Genomic DNA, 20,101 nt, shown 5'->3' on the forward strand with positions numbered 1-20,101 from the left:
GTAACGAAAAAAATCTTTTCAAAAAATTGGAGAATAAAAATACTAAGAAAATGCAAACAACTATTCTTCCATAAAAGGATTACATTTCATTTTGAAAAAAAAAATAAAAAATTCATAGTTTAAAAACGTTTTCATAAAAGATATCTGCAACTTTGCGAAACGTTATTGCGTAAAATGTATTATTCCGATTGTGTCTCGCGGCAGTCTCTCGTCCCAAATAGATGACACGGTATAACAAGTGATTTGGCGTTATTCCGTCACGTGTATCGTTCGACCGTGTAAATTCGAACATCTCCCTTTCCTGATGAACATTGCGAATTCTCGTGGAAACAAAATTCTGCGAGCGCCGTTTCGCAGGATCGCAACAACCCCGCACACAAGAGCTCGTTACGACGATATAAATAGACTTACGCCTCGTAGCGGATTTAGAGTATGCATAACCGCGGCCTCGTCAAGACCAAACGATCTCTCGAGGCTGTCACGTGTGTTGACCTGGATGTTTATTCGGTTCATCGGCGCGGCCAGATATCGCTCTGCCCGGCTTGGCGATCCCCGACGAAAACGCAATCGAGTTCGATGAAGCGGCGTAAACAAAGCCGGCATTAATGTAGCGACGACTGTTGAGCTCTGTTTTTAGCCGGTCGTTTAAAAGTTAAAGGTCTGCGTCTGCGAAAATGGTGAAAATGACGATTTCTCTGGCTCATCTTGTTTGAAATATGCAAATAAAACAATTTCAATGAGGGACGTGACATTTTTCGTAATTAAATAACTGCAATATTTTTTATCGATCAAATTGATAAATAATAAAGATAAAGCCATAAATTATTTTTGTGTAAAATTTCGATAATTCCTATTACGTTATTACCTTTAGCGATATAATTACAATGATATCGATTAATAATTCAATTAATTAACATTTTATCAACTATCGCACTCAACTATCACATTGAATTTACTCTCTGCTATTCGCGGTAACTCTTAATTATCTTTTATTCTCAAACAATCGTATCACATCAAAAGTCTTGTTTAATATCCTTTTAAAAAAACAAGAATTTACTCGGATATTCATCGAAAAATATTTCAGTGACACAATCATCTTGATTGAGAGCCTGCATACATGCATGAATATCGTAACAATACGAGTAAAATAATACTAGTGTATCTCTTTCACCGATCCGGCAAATTAATATTCATCGACGCAATTCAATTTTCGCCAAAGATGCACGCATTCAATCGCGAGAGCGTTATTCTAGAGCTAGAACAATGTCTATGGAGCTCGCGTGACTTTGGTCGATCGGGTTCATCGAACCTCGCGGGACCCCGCGTATCAAGGTCGCATCCTTGCACTCGCGAAGGCTATTACACCTTGGTTTCGCATCATCGGACAAGTCGATCGGGCCGAGTCGATCCGCAAAAGTAACTCGAGCGAATCAGAATCCCATCCACGTTCCCCCAAATACGACGATAATCCCGTCCCCCTTCCCCCCCATTCGGGGAGGGGGGAGAGAGATCGTAACCGTGTATGCGCGCGACACGATGGTACGGAGAAAACGACGTGGGTCATATTTTAATAAAGGAAGGAGTCTACGGTTGCTACGGTAACTGCGAAGCGAACAGAGCACGCGGCCAACCAGCTAGGCAGGCAGGCAGGATATTGATTCACCCCACCTGAATTCAGGTCAACCCCTGAACTAAACTGCCGTTTCCACATAACCATTTCGGACTCTCCGTTTCTATTGCGCTCGTGCCGCCTCGCTTTTTTTTCCTTCACAATCAAACCGCCACCGCCACCGCCCCCCCTCCCCTTCCCCCTCCTTCTCCACCTCCTCCCCCGTGTCTCCTGCGTGCGGAAATGCGTTACTGACCGCGGGGCATTTCATTATTACGGCTACGATTCGTCTGGATTATTCGATAACCCCCCCCCCCCCTCCTCCTCCTCCTCTTCCTCTTCCAAAGCCGTACATTATATTACGCGCGCGCTCTCTCTCCAGCAAGAAAGTTTATACCGAATCATTAAACATCTCATCGATCTGTCGCGTTTTCATTCCCATTTACTGACGAATCGGTGCGGATTATTACACAATGATGGATGGCTTGTTATCACGTACTTTGATTCCGACATCGAGCCCCATTGATTATTTCCTTTTTTTAAAACTTGCTCATTCCAAGAGTTCGCAACTTTCTGCGCGTTATGATGAGATAGTTTTAAAAAGAATTATTTTTTAAAGATTTCTTTCTTTTCTTTTTTTGGAGAGATAAGTTTTATATAAGGGATTAATAATAAATATAATGGAGGTGGAAAAGTAATCAGAGGGGAAACGTGTAGAATCAATTCTTTGATTAGCTGTATAGTTTGTTTAAAGTCATTTATTAACAAATTTAGAGAACATTTTCTTTTGGCTCTTATTTGCAAAATTCTATCGAGATTAATCTTTTCCCCAAATCAAATCAAATTTACACTGACAATCTATTGATGAGAGAGAGAAAGAGAGAGAAAGCTAGTATATCGATTAAATGTGAAATTTCTACGAGATAAATCCCACGAGATAAAATTCAATTGCGCGCAAAATTCTGAAATTGCTTCTATTCTTTCCGAATCGGTCGTATTATTTTAGCTTTGAAACGCATAATAATTTATATGTGCTGGGGATGTACGGGCGGATATATATTTTTTATACAAATACAACTGTCAATACGCATCAGTCACGTGAAAGTGACAATTTCTTGAAGAGGATTCCATCACGTACGATAAAATTCTCATGGCATTTCAAAATTCCTCTCATTTTTCTCCCGCGCGGTTGTTTTATATCTCGCTTTTTCTTTATTTCTCTTTCGAAAACTCATCGCGTGATTGTAATCGAAAATCGTTCGTTCTCGCGCTACCTCGTCCTTTATCATTGCGTGCTACCGACTGGAATTTATATATGCGGGACGAACGGTTTTTGAATTTTTCACAGATCACCGTAGTAAACGAAACTGCGGTCACGATTCTCGTTGTCGTTGGTCTTAGCGTTTTATCGGAGATGAAAATTCTCGCCGAACAAAACGGTGCAAGGTCGATGAAACGCTCGTTAGTAAGTAAAATGCAAATGCAGCGATGTTTATCGCGACTCGATACTCGTAATACGAGAGATAAGTTGCGGGAACGCTTAAGGGACATTCTTATATCGATGCAGAATCGATACAGTGAAATGTATAGTCGCGCCGAGAACATAAATGATCCGTCTTTTTTCACCATGTGTCCTCTACGTCTATGTCTCTCTCTCTCTCTTTCTATCTCATGTTCATTTTTATCGATGCGATTTAAACTTAATCGTCGATTAATTTGCAAAATGACATCGAGATTAAAAATTTCCATTATATACGACAATGATTATTTTCATGTTGTCATCCATCAAACTACATGGTAGAAATGGACATTATATACGGCGTTCCTTCGTTAAACCTTCTTTCGGTAACCTCGATTCACGTCGGTGAGTTATGAAGCGACGACGACGACAGTAAAATTGCGCGTATTGTCGAGAAAGAGGTATCTTGCCGCATTACTTCGTATCAATACTCTGTACAACAAAGCACCTGCGCTATATTTGCGGCGCCCTATGATATCGCGAGAATTGGAGCGGTATTTATTCTACCTTCAATTTTTAACGAGCGCCGAGTCCCTAACTCTCTCGTTCTCTCTCTCGAATCGATAATCGTTGCTCGCAGCCGGCGATTTCCAAAGATCCAATCGTCTCGCTCGATTACGAATTAAAAATATATATTATACGAGAACAATGCGAAACAACTCGGGATGGACAATGCAAGTGTCATATTTTCAGAAAACCATTTCTCGTTGCGAAATATTTCATCTGTCAAAACCAATAAAGCTCCGCAAAGATTGCACACGTCAGTCATGAAAAAAAATTATAAATATATACTCCGTATATCGTCTTTTTTCCGGATAAATAAAATATCGATTAATTATTTCAGGATTACATTTTCGATGTATATTGTTTTTACAGATTTATATTGTATTTTTATTATATTTTATTTACATTATTTCTAAATTATATTTCTAATTATATTTCTCTTTTTTTCTACGAACTATTCTAGTTCATTGTTTCTTCAAATTGTGATGTAAATATTTCACGATAAAACAATGCGAAACGATTTTGTTTTCTATTCCTGGCATCAGGTGTAAAAAAAGATCTTTAATGAACTAACCAATCGACTCGAACCATGGCGAAAAGATGATGATTAAAACCGCTCGAATTCAGTGCGCGATATGCTTCACCGAACTCGCAAATAGGGCCGGTGGGCGATAATGGGGCGACCGCTATTCCGGCGAATTCAATTAACCGAAATTCGAACGAGAGAACACCGCGGGTGTGCACCGCGCTTTGCGTTTGTACGTGCACATGACGTAGTTTTTTTTTCACGCCCGATTTCAAGCGCGATTTCTGGCCCGAGACAAAAGTGGAACGCGCGGCGCCTGGATAATTCGTGGCGCCAACTCGGACGTTTCCCGAGTTCGAGCTTCGAGTTTTTCGCGAAGAGAAAATATCTCATTTCCGCGGGTAGAAAAATCTCGGGAAAGACAGATGGAGAGAGAGAGAGAGAGAGAGAGAGAGAGAGATGTGTTTTCTTCCTTAAATTATTTCGCTTTGCTTTCTCGCGACGCGGAGCTATAATAACGGAAGCTTGGAAGAGCGTGGGTAGACAAAGGATGGAAATAGCTTTGAGAATTCAGAGACGACTTTGGTCATTGTAAAGCGAGTAACGTGACGAACGTGAAACCGTGTTAAAGAAAAATGCCGGTATTCATGCGTGGCTCGATTTCTTTCGCACGTGCCGCGCGTGCGACTATTATTTATTCTGACGTATGTAGAATGTCAGAGGATTAATCGAGTTCAATAATTTGATGGAAAGTGAAAAGGAATTAACGCGCGAGACGTTAATTTAATTCGTATAATTTCGATCAAAGAACGAGTATCGCGATATGAAATATACAGTCATACGCATTATGCGATATTGTATTCTCTCAATACAATTTCGCGAGATTAATATAATAAAGCAGCTACTCGACGAAAGCATGATTTGATGAAAACCAATATTGCTGATGTACTGCACGGCATTATCAATTATAAATTATTGCTTGAATAAATGTAATGAATATCGCGATGTGTATCGATGAATTTGAATAAAAATTATCACATATATCGCGATATCACGATATACATACGTGTATTGATTTTAAAATAAATAATTTTAAATCATTAAAACTTGCGAAAGAATATAACATTGCTCTATAGAAAAAATATTCTATATACTTGTTTTAAATAATTATTAATATAAATTATTATTAATAAAGAGCATCGCGTATCCCTACAAGTTTTTCGAATTATATTAAATTTATTATTTACTCTAATGCCACGTATCACACGTCAATTTCAAACAAAATTCATCGATAAGAATCCTTGACCATAGCGCAAGTCTGAGTCGAAAATGTTTAAATAGCCGCATTATGCACGCGTCGCGCAAAGTTTCTTCGCAAAGCAGGCTTCCGTGAACGATGATTAAACGATTAAACGGTCTCTCCAGGACGCTAACGCGGGAAATCAGTGAACAAATTGCGCATTAAACGTAATTCCCGAAACCGGGGCAGCTCGGGCTAATGCAAATGTCTTAATGAGGGCGATATTGCGCGCGCTCGTATAAAGCTCTTCGCTCGCTTAAATCACTATCGACGGGATAGGTGCTCGTCACCGAGATCGATAGCCCGTTTCATCATAATAATTCCGACGCGGATTTGTGTTTTCGATAAATATATATAATATATATACACGGATACGCAACGACGCAGATACGCAGCGCATGAATATGTATAATATTTACATAAACGTATTGTAGACAGAATATATGTTTATTGATATATTTTAAATTTGCTATTCGAAAATTGTGTCATGTCATCATTTTGCGCCAGAGAGATGCTCCTGTACGATAATTTACTTATATATCATCTCCTCTCCGTTTCGTCTTGCAGCTTCTAAAGTTTCAATGTAAAACAACTCGATAACTAGTCGAGATTCTGTTAAGTGAAATTCAAGTTGACATTAACTGCGCAAGCTCTCAAAAGAAATTAAAACCTCCTTAGACGGAATATATCTCGTCATCTTTCAGTATTGAAAAATCAACAGTTGCTTTCATTTATTGACTCAATATTTTAATTACTTTTAAATAGCATATTGCTTCTTACTATATATCAGTTATTACCATTTGATCTTTATATAGCCAACTATTTATTACATGTATATAACTTCTCACATGCAATAATATCTTTATGAGAAAACTATTCGGTCAATTTGAAGAACATAATCTCAATCGCTTTAAAAAAATTTCTATTTTCCCCAACACATTTATAATATATGTAAAATCGCCCATTGATTTTTTCCTCATCGGACGAAAGATATTTTAATGACGATGTTTATAACGAAAGCACTCGGCTAAACGAGAAATGCTTACAAAAACGGGTCGGATTACCTGACAGTAGGTAGGCAACCCTGGCAAAGTCGGAGTTCGGAGGCTCTAGAGAGAGAGCTCGACTTACCTTATTGGATTCCCGGGTTATCTTGGCCCGAGGAATAATGTCCCCGTCGCGAGAGTCTTCGTCTGTTTGAATTGTTTGACGAGAAAAAACGATATTCGTCACCGCCGCCTGGCTGGCTAGCATCAATCTTCCATCTTTCGCATCCGTTCATCTCGAATTTGTCGCAAATATTTGTCCCGCCAAACTGCAACAATATTAAATTAATTATTAAAATAATATTAAATGATATTAAATTATATTAAATTAATATTAAATATATTAAATTAAATTAATGAATATTAAATTAATGTTCGGGCATATTAGATGTATGAAAAGATAAGTCGATTATTTGAACGACTGATCGCATTATGTTGTATCTCTCGCTCCGCTTCCGTTTTAGACCGAAAATATGTTTGTATCGCATATGGATGTTTGCAGATGTTATTCTGCTCGCATATCTTCAAAGTTTGATTTAAAATTTAAAAGCTTCTACTTGCTCCATAATTTTGATTCATCAGTTGCACCAAAAATGTAATGGCGGAAAAGAGAGAATTGAAAACTTCTTCATTTTTGTCATATGCTTAATATTATTTTTAATTCTGATAATTAAATACTTGAAAAAGAGAAATAATAATAGAGTTTATTCGTACATTATTTTCATTCATGATATTTTTACCATCACAATCTGCTGCAAATATTAATTTTTTTTCATTAATTATCTCATATCAGATAAAAAAATGTGTTTAATTATCAGATATCAAACGAAAAATACGTAATGTTTAATACAATATTAATATCTTATAAATTCAAAATTTTTTATTATTTCTACTAGAAGCAATCACTTTTCAGGTATATTAAACAAAGAAAACATTTATCATAGAAATACACGCTTGTATAAGTCGTGAAGCTCGATGCATTCCCCTCTCCATATCGTGAAAATAAAAAGAAATATATTTCTCGACAGATTTGCATTTCCTTGCCAAGATAATCGCGACGCGTGGACGAAATATAGCGTAAATGACGGCAATGCGCTTCCATCGCCAAGGTATTTCTTGACGTAATCGTGCAATATTTCCTACGCATTTGTTCACGACAGTTATCTCAAATAAATTCGATTCAATATAGATCTTTATGAGGAGCAGAATTATACTCGAATGACTCTATAATATATGTTAAATATTCCCGAGATTTAGACAATATTTTTTTTTTTAAATGTAATCCAACAAAATCATTAATTAGTTTGTTGTTTTTCAAAATAAAATAATTTTATTTAAAAAGAAAATATTAATCATTGCAATTTAAATCACAAATAAATAACATGACATAATTTTTTTTTAATATATACACAAATATATATTGTAAATAATAGAAAATGCAATATTATTAAAATGATATTACATGTAGATAATATAAATCGCGCATTATATTCTGTAATTACAAACTAAAAAAAAGGAAGAAGTGCTTGTTACATACTTAATATCAGATAAAAAATTTGCACGAAAGTTCATCCTCTTATCGGCTTTTTAGCTTTCTTATTACTTCTCCATCTTCCCTTGATATCACGGTTCTACAAGGAATTACATTTTGCTCTCTTTTCGAAACTCTCGAGATTTCGATAAAAATTGCGGTTCGTCGAAGTGAAGGAAATAAGCCGCGCGAGGAAGCGGGGAGATAACGCAAAGAACCAGGCTATCACGACGATGGCGATAACGAGCTTCGAGAAAACCTCGTACACGCTTTGATCCGTGATCCTGAGTCGCGAGGATGCCATTTGGGCGCGATCCATAAAAGGATATTTCAAAGTTCCCCGATCGCGAGATGTAGGATAAGACGGCGAGAATATTGAATTCCCTTCTCCCTCATCCTCCCTCCCGGCCTGATCTGGAGTGCCACTCTAGATACGCCCAAAATAACGTTCACCAGAGCCGATTTTCACCGAGAGCAATTTACTTTTGGTCGCCCCGCAAGCCTTTCTCTCCGGGACGTCAATTCCGATATATCGAAAGTGCAACGATGCCTTTGACGAGCAAATCGAATCGACGTAGACTATAAAGGGTCGCAACCGCGTCATTTCGATCGCGCGTTGCACTCGCCGTCGCCAGTTGCTAAGTTCCATTGGCAAATCGCCAAGACATGCCTTTCTCTTACCAAAACAAGACTCGCGGGACTCGACTTTTGATTCCCGTTTAAATAACATCTCGCTTATTTATTCAGCCATTAACTTTCGTCGATAAAATATTTCAAATTTTACCCCGAGAAAAGTAATTTTAAAAATTAATATACGTCGACTTGTGTGTGTGTGCTAATAATTTCATATATTGCTATGAAATTCTAGAAATTTATAGGATGTTCAAATGTAAAAAATTAATTTTCTACAAATATAAGACTAATCTTTTTTAGTAAACTTTAATTTCGACAAACATGATGGCAAACATTTTTCTCTTTTCTTTCAAAAATTCTCTCCGACTATTTATTTACTTACAACTAATGATTAAATTCGTTGCATGTATGACAATAAATTAATCATTAAAAAAATTGGAAATATCTCTCCTATTTTTTTACGATACATTTGTCGAGACTTGGTTTACCGTAAATTGCTCGCAACTATTCGATTAACGCTTCCTCTTATTTGTTCCGCGGGAGCAGTCTCCGAGTTTGCCCAGGCGTTGGGCACCGCGATGGAGACCCACTCTGCAAATGTGCGACGTCTGGTCGATGAATTTCGTAACCGATCGAGCGACTCGAGAATCGATGTCGGCAACATGCGACGCGTTTGGGAGAATTTGCTACGGCAAGTCGAGGCGGATGCGGCGTCTCATCTCGATCTGGCCGCGGTGCTGCAGCAACAATTGTCGAGGCCCACCCTAGAGGCGACCTTTCACCGAAAGCTGCAATCCAAGAAGGTAAATTTTCGCACGCGTAAAGACCCGAGAGATAAACGAGGCGTTATCTCTCCTTCACGTTTATGGTAAACTTGCGAGAGATTTGAATTCCGTGACGTAACAATTTGCAATCTCTTCGCTCGCGAGTAGAGACAATTATTTCCATCCGTCGCTTCTTAATTAAATTCGCAATTCCACTATCGCATCGAGCGGCGATATCAATACACCCGAGCATCGCCGCTTTGCGCTGTCGCAATTGCCATTTCAAAGACGTTTGATCGCTGCTTAGTAATCGAGTCACAAGAGGCAAGTTTGCCGTATTTGGCGTAAGAGCGGGCGGTAAAGTTTCCCAGGCGACCTCCGCTCAATTATTCGCTCTCTCAAACTGGTTACGCGAACGGCATTTCGATTCGAGACAGCGCACGCCGCGTCGCCGTACAATTTGTCCCGTACTCCAGCGACTTCTCTCATCTCGCAGGTATTCGCCCATCGCGACGCTTACGAGCAGGTGGTTAGCAAGACGGAGGAGAAGTTGCAGCGGGCGAGATTAGATTACAAGCGCACCTATGCCGCGTTGCTAACCAACGACGGCGGCGCCGAGCAGGAATTGAAGCGCGCTTATTTGGAATCGCACAACGCCTATATCCTGCAGCTACGCGCCACGAACGCCATCACCGAGCGCTATCAGTTCCATTGTCTTCCGGGGCTGTTGGGCGAGATTGCCGAGGTCTACGAGGAACTCTGCGGATTGGCCTGCAAATGCGTCGCCGGGATCTCGGAGGCGGCCGGGGAGCGAGCCGGCGAGCAGGTCAAGCGTTTTCAGGTCGTCGCCAAAGAAGCGCAAGCCGTTGTACCATTCAACGATTTACAAGTAATTATCGAGAAACGTCTTCTTCCCAAAGAATTTTTCACCCACTTATTTCCCTTCCCCCCTTCTTCCATCTCATTTTTCTCCAATCTCGCGAATGTCCATTATGATAAATTAGAAAAATATTATGCATCCATTACGATAAATGAAACGAAATATTGTTTCGCGAGGGATTTGTTGCTACTTTGTTGATTACCCATATGGCAGTTTGAACGGAATGGTTCAAGAGAAAAAAATGCGCGATTATCCGTCGCTATTTATCCGTTTGTCTCCAACTCTAAAACTCGTGTCTTTCGCAAAGCCTCTCAACGGTCGATGATATAATATCGGTTTCGATACGTCAATCGGAGCCGATCGATCGCTCGCAGATAGCCACGACTATTCGGACATATTGATCACGCATAGCAAATAGACGTACCGGGCATATATCCAATTTCGGGACGACGGGATACGATGTGGTGGATTACATTCGTCGGTATTTGGAACACAAGGATGAAAACAGGGCCGGCTGATTAAAGTCGGTCATATCCCCTGCGCGTCCGGGATATCGGACGCCGGGATCGCGTCGTTTGTGTGCGCCGAGGATTAACTTGTTCAAAACACACCGGTATTCACTGATTTGTCCTCTTCGGATCGATCGAATAGACGCGCAAACTCCCATCGCGATTTGTCACTTGAACGCAACGTAAATCCTATCCCTAGATATATCCTGTCCCGTGTTTCGCGATACAATCAATTATTAATGAAGGAACCACGATAAATGGATACCATTGGACGAATGTTTTTTCAAAGTTACGTGACATGTCGACATTTTTTAATTTCTTATACTTAATATACGATCTACGATAGTCAAAAAATATACCCAGTAAAAAATTGTACGGCCATATGTTAAAATTTTCTTGTGTTACCACGTTTTGATTAATACTTTAATGTAAAATTAACATACAACTTATATGTTATTATTTTCACAACGTTTTCATGTGTTACATTTATGTCAATTTTATAACTTAACACTTTGTATATGTCTCTTAGAAATGGAATATTATTTTGAGTATTTTTAACATAATCATTTTAAATAATCGACATGTCTCAAAGTCAGTTTAACATTCTAAGAAAAGTTTAAGTAAATCTTCAAATAATCTTAAACTTTGACATACAAAATAATCAAATTTACTAAAATTAAATGTTTCTATTACAAATAATTTAAGTTGAAATAATTACTATTATATGTTAATGTCCTACAACAATTCTTATGAGTTATTGTAACTACTTTTTCATGCAATTTTTAATTAATTTGTACGTTATTTTTACATTACACTTAAAGTCACAATAACAAAAATAAATGTAAAGTATTGTGTCAATTATTTAACATTTTTAGTTTGTCAATAAGTAACATACGAATGAGTTATTTTAACTTAAAATTTAGAGTGGACTTTCTGGGATGTGAAAAGTGTTAAAATTAACATTGTATTTTTTACTGTATATTATTTTTTACTGTGTATAAAAATATTAAAGTGATACCTAACATGTCCTATCTTTTATTCTTCCATTCATATGTATAAAATGGAATACTTGATTAAAGGAGCAATGTGTAATGTTATTTAAGGCCTTGGTGCGAAGTCTGTCAGCGAACGCGACGCCCCGGAAGCCGCCGCGACGCCTTTACGTCGCGCCGACACCACCCGAGCAGATACCAATGGAGAGAATCAGTCAAATACCCACGCTCAGGGACGAATTGGTACCAACAGGCACCAGCACGCTCCCTCTCATGGAAGATCTCAAACACGAATACGACAGCCTCACCCAGGAAATAGGTCGTTTGCAAGATTCTCTGGACGCTCTAGTGCGAATGCAGCGCAAGTACGTACGGTTATTTTTAACGCAATCACGTATTTTCTTATCGTGGTAAAGTAATTCTCGTATTATTAGCATTAATCTCTATTCGAGATATTTTTTTTTTAATTTTATTTGTCGAAAAATAAGTGTTGTCGTATAAATCTTTCCTGTAAATTATTTACTTTATATTTTTTCATCTTACTACGCGACTTTATTTTCGTTAAACTTGTTTCATTAATTATGCATGACGTATCGAAATTTATTAAGAATATTTTATTATTTTTATTATTTTTATTTATTAAGAATATTAAATTTATTAAGAATATTAAAAAATTAAAAAATTGAATTTATAAATGATAAACGAAGCTTACTTCGGATGTTTTAAACGTATACGTTTTCGATAAATATCTTTTTATCGTTGTATCCCCGAAAGAGATTAAAAGATCAAGATTGCTTTCCAATTCATGTATTTCTTATTTTCCTAGTTATATTTTTCACTTGTCCCAGTAGAGGCTAGAGTAACTTTTACACGAAAATATATATCAGCTTTTTAATCTTTTAAGAAGTAACACACACACATACACACGAGTAAAAGTTATTTTATCACTTCCCATTGCAGGAGCGCCGAGAGTAATCTTTATACAAAAGTGGCCGAGCTGCAAGAAGATATTTCTCTCAAGCGTTTCGACCTCGGTGTAGCGCAATTGCGTCTAGCCGCGGTGCAAGCACAGGTATGCGTGTTCTTTATTTTCCATTACAGTCAGCGCCTTTGCGTTCGCATATCTGTCATTTTATTCGCCTCTAATACACACATTCTGAATATATTATTTTACTCGGCGCAAAAAAATCTATCCGCTTTAAAATGCAATTTATTTATATTTATCATACTAGGACGAATCGCGAAAAACAGAAGACCATATCAATCATGTCTCTCATCTGATTCTTTCGTGAATTTCGCTGATGAAATGTAATAAACTGAAATGGAATATGGGCGAATGTATGATGTATGTATATTAAAGTAAAATCCTCTCCCCTAAAATAAATATAAAATTCGATTATATTCCACTACAGGCATTTTGTATTTAACACTTGCATGATCGCGACCTAAAATCGATCAAGTATCTTTCCCCGTGCATTCCCTCCATTTCATATATTTCGTGTATTTATCATACTAGGATGAATCGCGAAAAACAGAAGATCATATCAATCATGTCTCTCATCTGATTCTTTCGTGAATTTCGCTGATGAAATGTAATAAACTGAAATGGAATATGGGCGAATGTATGATGTATGTATATTAAAGTAAAATCCTCTCCCCTAAAATAAATATAAAATTCGATTATATTCCACTACAGGCATTTTGTATTTAACACTTGCATGATCGCGATCTAAAATCGATCAAGTATCTTTCCCCGCGCATTCCCTCCATTTCATATATTTCGTGTATTTATCATACTAGGATGAATCGCGAAAAACAGAAGATCATATCAATCATGTCTCTCATCTGATTCTTTCGTGAATTTCGCTGATGAAATGTAATAAACTGAAATGGAATATGGACGAATGTATGATGTATATTAAAGTAAAATCCTCTCCCCTAAAATAAATATAAAATTCGATTATATTCCACTACAGGCATTTTGTATTTAACACTTGCATGATCGCGACCTAAAATCGATCAAGTATCTTTCCCCGCGCATTCCCTCCATTTCATATATTTCGTGTATTTATCATACTAGGATGAATCGCGAAAAACAGAAGATCATATCAATCATGTCTCTCATCTGATCCTTTCGTGAATTTCGCTGATGAAATGTAATAAACTGAAATGGAATATGGGCGAATGTATGATGTATATTAAAGTAAAATCCTTTCCCCTAAAAACAAATGTAAAGTTCGATTATATTCCACTACAGGCATTTTGTATTTAACACTTGCATGATCGCGACCTAAAATCGATCAAGTATCTTTCCCCGCGCATTCCCTCCATTTCATATATTTCGTGTATTTATCATACTAGGATGAATCGCGAAAAACAGAAGATTATATCAATCATGTCTCTCATCTGATCCTTTCGTGAATTTCGCTGATGAAATGTAATAAACTGAAATGGAATATGGGCGAATGTATAATGTATATTAAAGTAAAATCCTTTCCCCTAAAAACAAATGTAAAGTTCGATTATATTCCACTACAGGCATTTTGTATTTAACGCTTGCATGATCGCGACCTAAAATTGATCAGGTATCTATCCCCGCGCATTCCCTCCATTTCATCCAATTTGCTCAGCAGCGCGTAGCTTCGAGCCACGTTTCATCTACGTGCAGTATACGGGATGCATCAGTGAATGGTTGCCTAATTATTCGAACGTCATTAATTGAAAACAAAAATTAAGTGGCACCTTTTAAAATTTATAATAGAAGAAGAGAATATTAAAAGCAGTAAAAAATCGTCGATATTATCGCAAGCATTCAGGAAATTATTTTATTGAGATAATAAGCGATAGCAGCGCGCTTTTTTGTTTGCAAGATAATTTTTGCCCTATATAATGATGTAGATGGTAGGAAAATTCCAATTTATGAGCACTTTGCGTGTTTTTATAAATTGAATTTATCTTTTCAAAATATATATTAAATTCCATTAACGTATTTTTCAAACAAACCAATTATCCAAAAATACACAATCGGAAGAGAATTAGTTTATTTTAAAATGTAATAAAAGCATAGATTTATATTTTTTGACACGTGATACAAACGATCCATTTCCCGGAAAAAAAAAGAAAAAAAAATTCGTCAATGACGCCTAGTAATGCGATCATTCACTGGCAATTGGTCATTCACTGATACGCTTTAACCTAAACACTGGATAAATACTGGTAGCGCGCAATCGCGCGACATGCGCCCTCGCAACTGGGTCATCGGCGAGAGCACGAGCGTCTGAAAATCCATTTCTGGCCTCGCCGAGAGAGAGAGTCCGTCTATCCAGGTCAGGCGAGCAGGATCGTCGTCGACTGTGTCTGGCCGCGCGTCGTCGTTCGCTGCTGCTCTTCGCCTATATTGCCCGAATCGTCACGTCCAACCTGAACGATGGGTTGGACCACGTTACGTACGCGAGTCGTCAGTATCTTCTTACCCTTTTTTTTTGACAAATTGCCACATTTTCCACGCGCGCATTAGATCGCGAAAGCGAGGGTGCCGCATGATCCAGTGGACTCGCTCAACGAGCGCATCGTCCCGATTGAAAAGTGCTTCACAGTGATACCTATGATTATTAAGAAGTTCTATGATGATGGTTGGATCATTTTTATTACGTTTTAGATAAGCAATAATCCGATTAATCATTCCATTCTTTTCCTTATTTTTGCTATGTTCCAAGTGCATAAATATATGTTATACACACATATCTTTTTTCATGTAAATAGGGAAAATATTAAATATAGAAGATATTAAAATATTAAATTAATTTTAATTTTTTTCCAGTATATTTCATGTATTTTATGTTGCAATTTATTTGATATATGTGTGTGTACGTTGTATGCCAAATATATCTAAAATTTATTATAAATTTATTACAACACGTATTTATAATATATTTAATATTTAACTTGTGTGACAAAGAGCGTAAATTTAAATGCGAGCGTTATGAACGGATAAGAAGTTATTCATTGTCAAGTCGAACACAAAGGGAGTAATGTTGCGAATGCGAACAATGGTCGAGTATATACTGAATGACCATAAGGATCAATGAAAATTGACATGTATGCAATGTCAATAAATATTTGTATGGTTGAAAATGGACCAACCATTATCTTATATTTGCGTGAAAGCATTTTCCATCGGGGTGATGTATCGTCGATGTAGTTTTCAGGGTAACGCGTTGTTAAGCGCCCAACATTGCGGCAGAAATAAAACGTCCGTAGCCGACTCTTAATCGCGGGATGAGATGCCGTCATAAGAAAATCATAAAAGTGCAATAATACAGTTTAGTGTTTATGTTGTTTAAAAGTTTTCGAGTTTATGAAAAGTTATATTCGCGTAATTTGTAGATTATTCTTTAAAATGTGGCCGATAAAAGCTATTATTCGTATAAAGAATCATATTTAGCAACTGTTTTTTCCTTTAAATGTATGAAAAGTATCGAAATTCGAAGTAAACTCCACATTTATTAAATTAAATTTCGCTAATATTAAGTCAAGCGCGACGATTATTATTCGTAAGGTGACATGCATCACATGTGACACGTATAATAACAGAAGGAGATTCGCTGATATCACGTGGATGGAGATTAAACTCATTCCGACAATGAGTCACGTGTCTATTGGGTTCGCCCCTTAGTCATTCACAGCGACATGTAAATACACAAACTGATACATGAGAAAGGACGGAGAAGGATATAACAGGACTGATACAAGAGAAGGATATAACAGTTGTTTTTTTTTTTTTTTAATTTTTAGTACGACAATGGACTCTTCTTTCGTTCACAGGAGAGATAGATTATCTTGTTATCAGATTCGTTAATATCGAAAGTTTACTTTTTTTTCTTTAAAAATTTCGCATGCAGTGACGTTTTATTCATATGCAATAATCCTGCAATTTTTTTTAACATTCATTAGCTTGATAATTAAGTTTCAAAGTAAAATTTTGTTGAAGCAAAGTTTAATTATAAATTAAACTTTAATTATAAATAAAAATTAAAACATGTTATTAATGCTCGCTTTTTTAAAACCTCTTAATTATAAATCTTTATTTTTCGAAACTTTAATTATTCGAGATCGCGCCAAGGATTTTACAATTATACGTTTAAAAAACAAAATCTTTCGGTACTAAAATTTTAAAATTTTCTACATTTTACAAAAAACAACATGATAGAATTTATTCTTTATTTTACTTTAATAATATTATATATAATTTTAATCTTATGGTATAATATTTTAAATCTAATCTATATATATTATAGATATAAATAGTTTTATATATAAATTTCCTATGGATTTTACAGAAGGAACTTTTCGGGGGTGGGGAGGCCGGTCAACCGGATGGACTGGCCAGTCGGAAAATGTCGAACGGCTCGACCGGAAGTCCCAAGCTCAAATGGCTGAAGGCTTTTAAAAGCCTGAAAACCAGCTCGCCTACGACGCCGCCCCTGTCAGACAAGTGAGCTACTTAATTTCCTTTCCACTAGTACAACCAATTTCCACCACGTGCATGCCGCGAAAAGATCAAGTCGACAAAGTTTCCGACGCGACGGAGATGGTTTTTCGCCCCGAGAATTACACGTATATGTTTGCTATTTCTCTACTCATATATTTCCTCGATACGACTCTCGGAAACGAAAGAGAAACATTTTGCTTTCCGAGTAATCCGGCATTGATTGCCCTCTCTTCGTGTTTTATCTCGCTAAATTTTATTTCGTGTTATTCAGTAGAAAATAGCGCAGCGCGTGCATTCGTGGGATGCGCAAACCGAGATTCGTGAGATAACATTGGAAAACAATAAAGACAATGCTGTAAAATTCGAAAATATTTTAACAGACGTATAATCAAAAATCCACATCCCTAATTTTTTTTCTTCATTTTCCGCGCAGTATAAATATAGAAAAAAATTATCTCGCGAATCCTACGTAATGTGTGCATGAACAAGTAAAATAACAAATGTTCATTTTGAAAATAGCTTTATCGCAAGATAAACGTAGATAGATAAACTATCTAATATTTATCTTTGACGTTATATTCTCTTTCTCATTATTTTAATAGAATTAGAATATCTCGCAAATTTTTAGAAATTAAAATAGAAGAGTATGTATGTGCGTGTGTGTGTCATCGTAGTATAATTTTATTCAATATCAATGTATTAATTTAAATTTAATGCGAAAGTTTTGCAAGGAAAAATTGTGTTTGTATCTCGCAAACAATCTGTCGAAGAAAACTTGTTGTCATTCATCTCGGGGAACAAACAGGCATAAAGCAAACAAAATTTTTCTCGTTGCATCTTCGCATATTTTATAGAATAATGTTGTCAAAGTCAATTCTCTCTTGTTCGAAACGAGAGAAACGCTCGAGTTAAATATGTGCTCTTACTTCCGTGTGCTTTGTAAGTTTCCCAATTAGGGGAATAGGCATTAGACGAAGAGGATTTTAAATAACCGTAGATACTGTTTTGCGAATGCTCGACTAATAAAGAGGAAAGCAGGCGACCATGTACCACGCAGTTTCCACCGTCGTCGCCATGTCCAGGTAAATTTTCAAATTGTGTGAACGTTAATTGACATTTGCATTTCTACCTTTTAATGTATTTCTAATCGTGTTTTTTTGCGGGAACAAGAGATAAACATTATAATATAATATAAAATATTTTTATATTTACGCAATTTTTTAATGCTTGATAATTCAATGATTTATTTAACGTTCCTTATTCTCACATATTGAATGTGTAATTCTTTATTTAAAAAAAGTCAAAAATAGAGAATAAAATTTTTTCATGTTAAAAGTTGATTTAAAAAAAATATGAGTTTATTAATTTTCAAATTTTCATAGCTATTTCCCTCGAATACAAAGGTCCGTGTGAAAAAATTGTATTCAACTTTTAATTCTCAATATTCTCTTTTAATTCTTAAAACATTTCTCAATTATACTGCAATTACTATAAACCTTTGTCTAATTGAAAAAAAAATACACCATGTACATAATTTTAATCGTCGATTAATATTATTTTAACATCACATCGAGCGATTCTTTAATTTCTTGAATAAATGTTTGCACATCACATTTAATTCATATTCCATTACCATGTATTCCAAGAGCACCCAATTAACGGTATAACGATGAATAATAACAACGCAATCGCGCGCACGAGCGTCGAGTTTCGCGAGACCGTGGTAAACATGAGAGATTGCGGTTTCGCAGGAAGAGCCTCGAGTCCGAGGGCGGACACACGTGGCGCGAGTACACGTATCGCAAGATCACGCCGTGCGACGCGTGCGGCCAGGTGCTGCGCGGCCACAGCCGCCAGGGCGTTCGCTGTCGCGGATGCAAGGCCAACGCGCACACGGACTGCATCAACATGGTGCAACCGGTCATGTGCCCGAGCCTGGCGCCCAAGAAGAGCGGCGGGATACCGCTTCTGCGTCGGCAAAAGACGCAGGTATCCGCCGAAGAGACGCCGGCGTCGTCCGATCACAGTGAGTACGCGACTTTTCGATACGCTCGACAGAGAAATCCGCGTTTTCATCCCTTTTTTTCTTTTCTTCGTCCTCCAACGACAGACTTTGTATCGTCGAGGACGTTTTATCGAATATTTCAAACGGAAAGAGACTCGCTGCCAATTTTTCCGATAATTTTATCATCTCGTTGATTGGAGATCTTTTTTTTTCCTGTTTCTCGGGAAAAAAGATTTCCTTTCATGCGTTGTTAGAAATTCGTTAAAAAAAATACACGCGACAGGACGCGATTTGTTCGCGGTTTCTCTTTGTCGTGTTTCATATATAACGTGAGTGTGAATGAATTTTGAGAAGAATAAAGGATCGAAATTTAAAATACAAGATTTATTAATGAACTAACTGCTTCTTCATCTAGGAAAATTATTCATTGAATAATTCAAAGTGAAAGAGAGAGAAAATATGTACGTATATATAAGTGAATTAATTTTTAATTTTTTAAATTTAAAAGAGAAAAATCCGTCAATTCTTTCTCTACAATTTCATTCATTTGCTAATATTGCTTATCTGTTGCAAATTGAAAAAGTAATAAAACATATGTTATAAATAAAAGATTTTTTCTTTTATATAAATTCAAGTAGATTAAATTCAACATTATGATAATGAGGAGCTTAAAAAAATTTAGGTTTCGTTAAAATTATTTAAATTATTTCAAAGATGAGATTCACTACATTCTCTCTCAGCACTACGATTTAATCCGCGAGAATCTGCAAGATTTCGATACCATTGCCGCTA

The 20,101-nt window shown here is 36.8% G+C and overlaps 1 protein-coding gene and 1 long non-coding RNA gene across 4 annotated transcripts in view; one reads left to right on the forward strand and one right to left on the reverse strand.

The window, feature by feature from the left end:
- Stacl (SH3 and cysteine-rich domain-containing protein) overlaps window positions 1-20,101 on the forward strand; it is a 50,319-nt gene that overhangs the window by 17,934 nt on the left and 12,284 nt on the right. Inside the window, exons 4-10 of one of the 2 annotated variants that reach the window (XM_083089112.1) lie at window positions 9,215-9,471; window positions 9,929-10,321; window positions 11,925-12,178; window positions 12,774-12,885; window positions 17,153-17,307; window positions 18,333-18,386; window positions 19,056-19,330. In XM_083089112.1, the coding sequence (XP_082945238.1) occupies window positions 9,215-9,471; window positions 9,929-10,321; window positions 11,925-12,178; window positions 12,774-12,885; window positions 17,153-17,307; window positions 18,333-18,386; window positions 19,056-19,330 (1,500 nt within the window). The remainder of the gene's footprint in view (window positions 1-9,214; window positions 9,472-9,928; window positions 10,322-11,924; window positions 12,179-12,773; window positions 12,886-17,152; window positions 17,308-18,332; window positions 18,387-19,055; window positions 19,331-20,101) is intronic. The other variant, XM_083089113.1, reaches the window with a different exon arrangement.
- Window positions 1-20,101, reverse strand: part of LOC145965504 (uncharacterized) — a 38,477-nt gene that overhangs the window by 9,720 nt on the left and 8,656 nt on the right. For both annotated transcript variants that reach the window (XR_014436737.1, XR_014436738.1), the window contains exon 2: window positions 6,590-6,773. This is a non-coding gene — a long non-coding RNA (uncharacterized LOC145965504). The remainder of the gene's footprint in view (window positions 1-6,589; window positions 6,774-20,101) is intronic.

Source organism: Camponotus vicinus, unplaced genomic scaffold, assembly GCF_025532165.1.
Source record: "Camponotus vicinus isolate PSW18456_S1 unplaced genomic scaffold, iyCamVici1.0 SCAF_14, whole genome shotgun sequence".
Lineage (NCBI taxonomy): Eukaryota > Metazoa > Arthropoda > Insecta > Hymenoptera > Formicidae > Camponotus > Camponotus vicinus.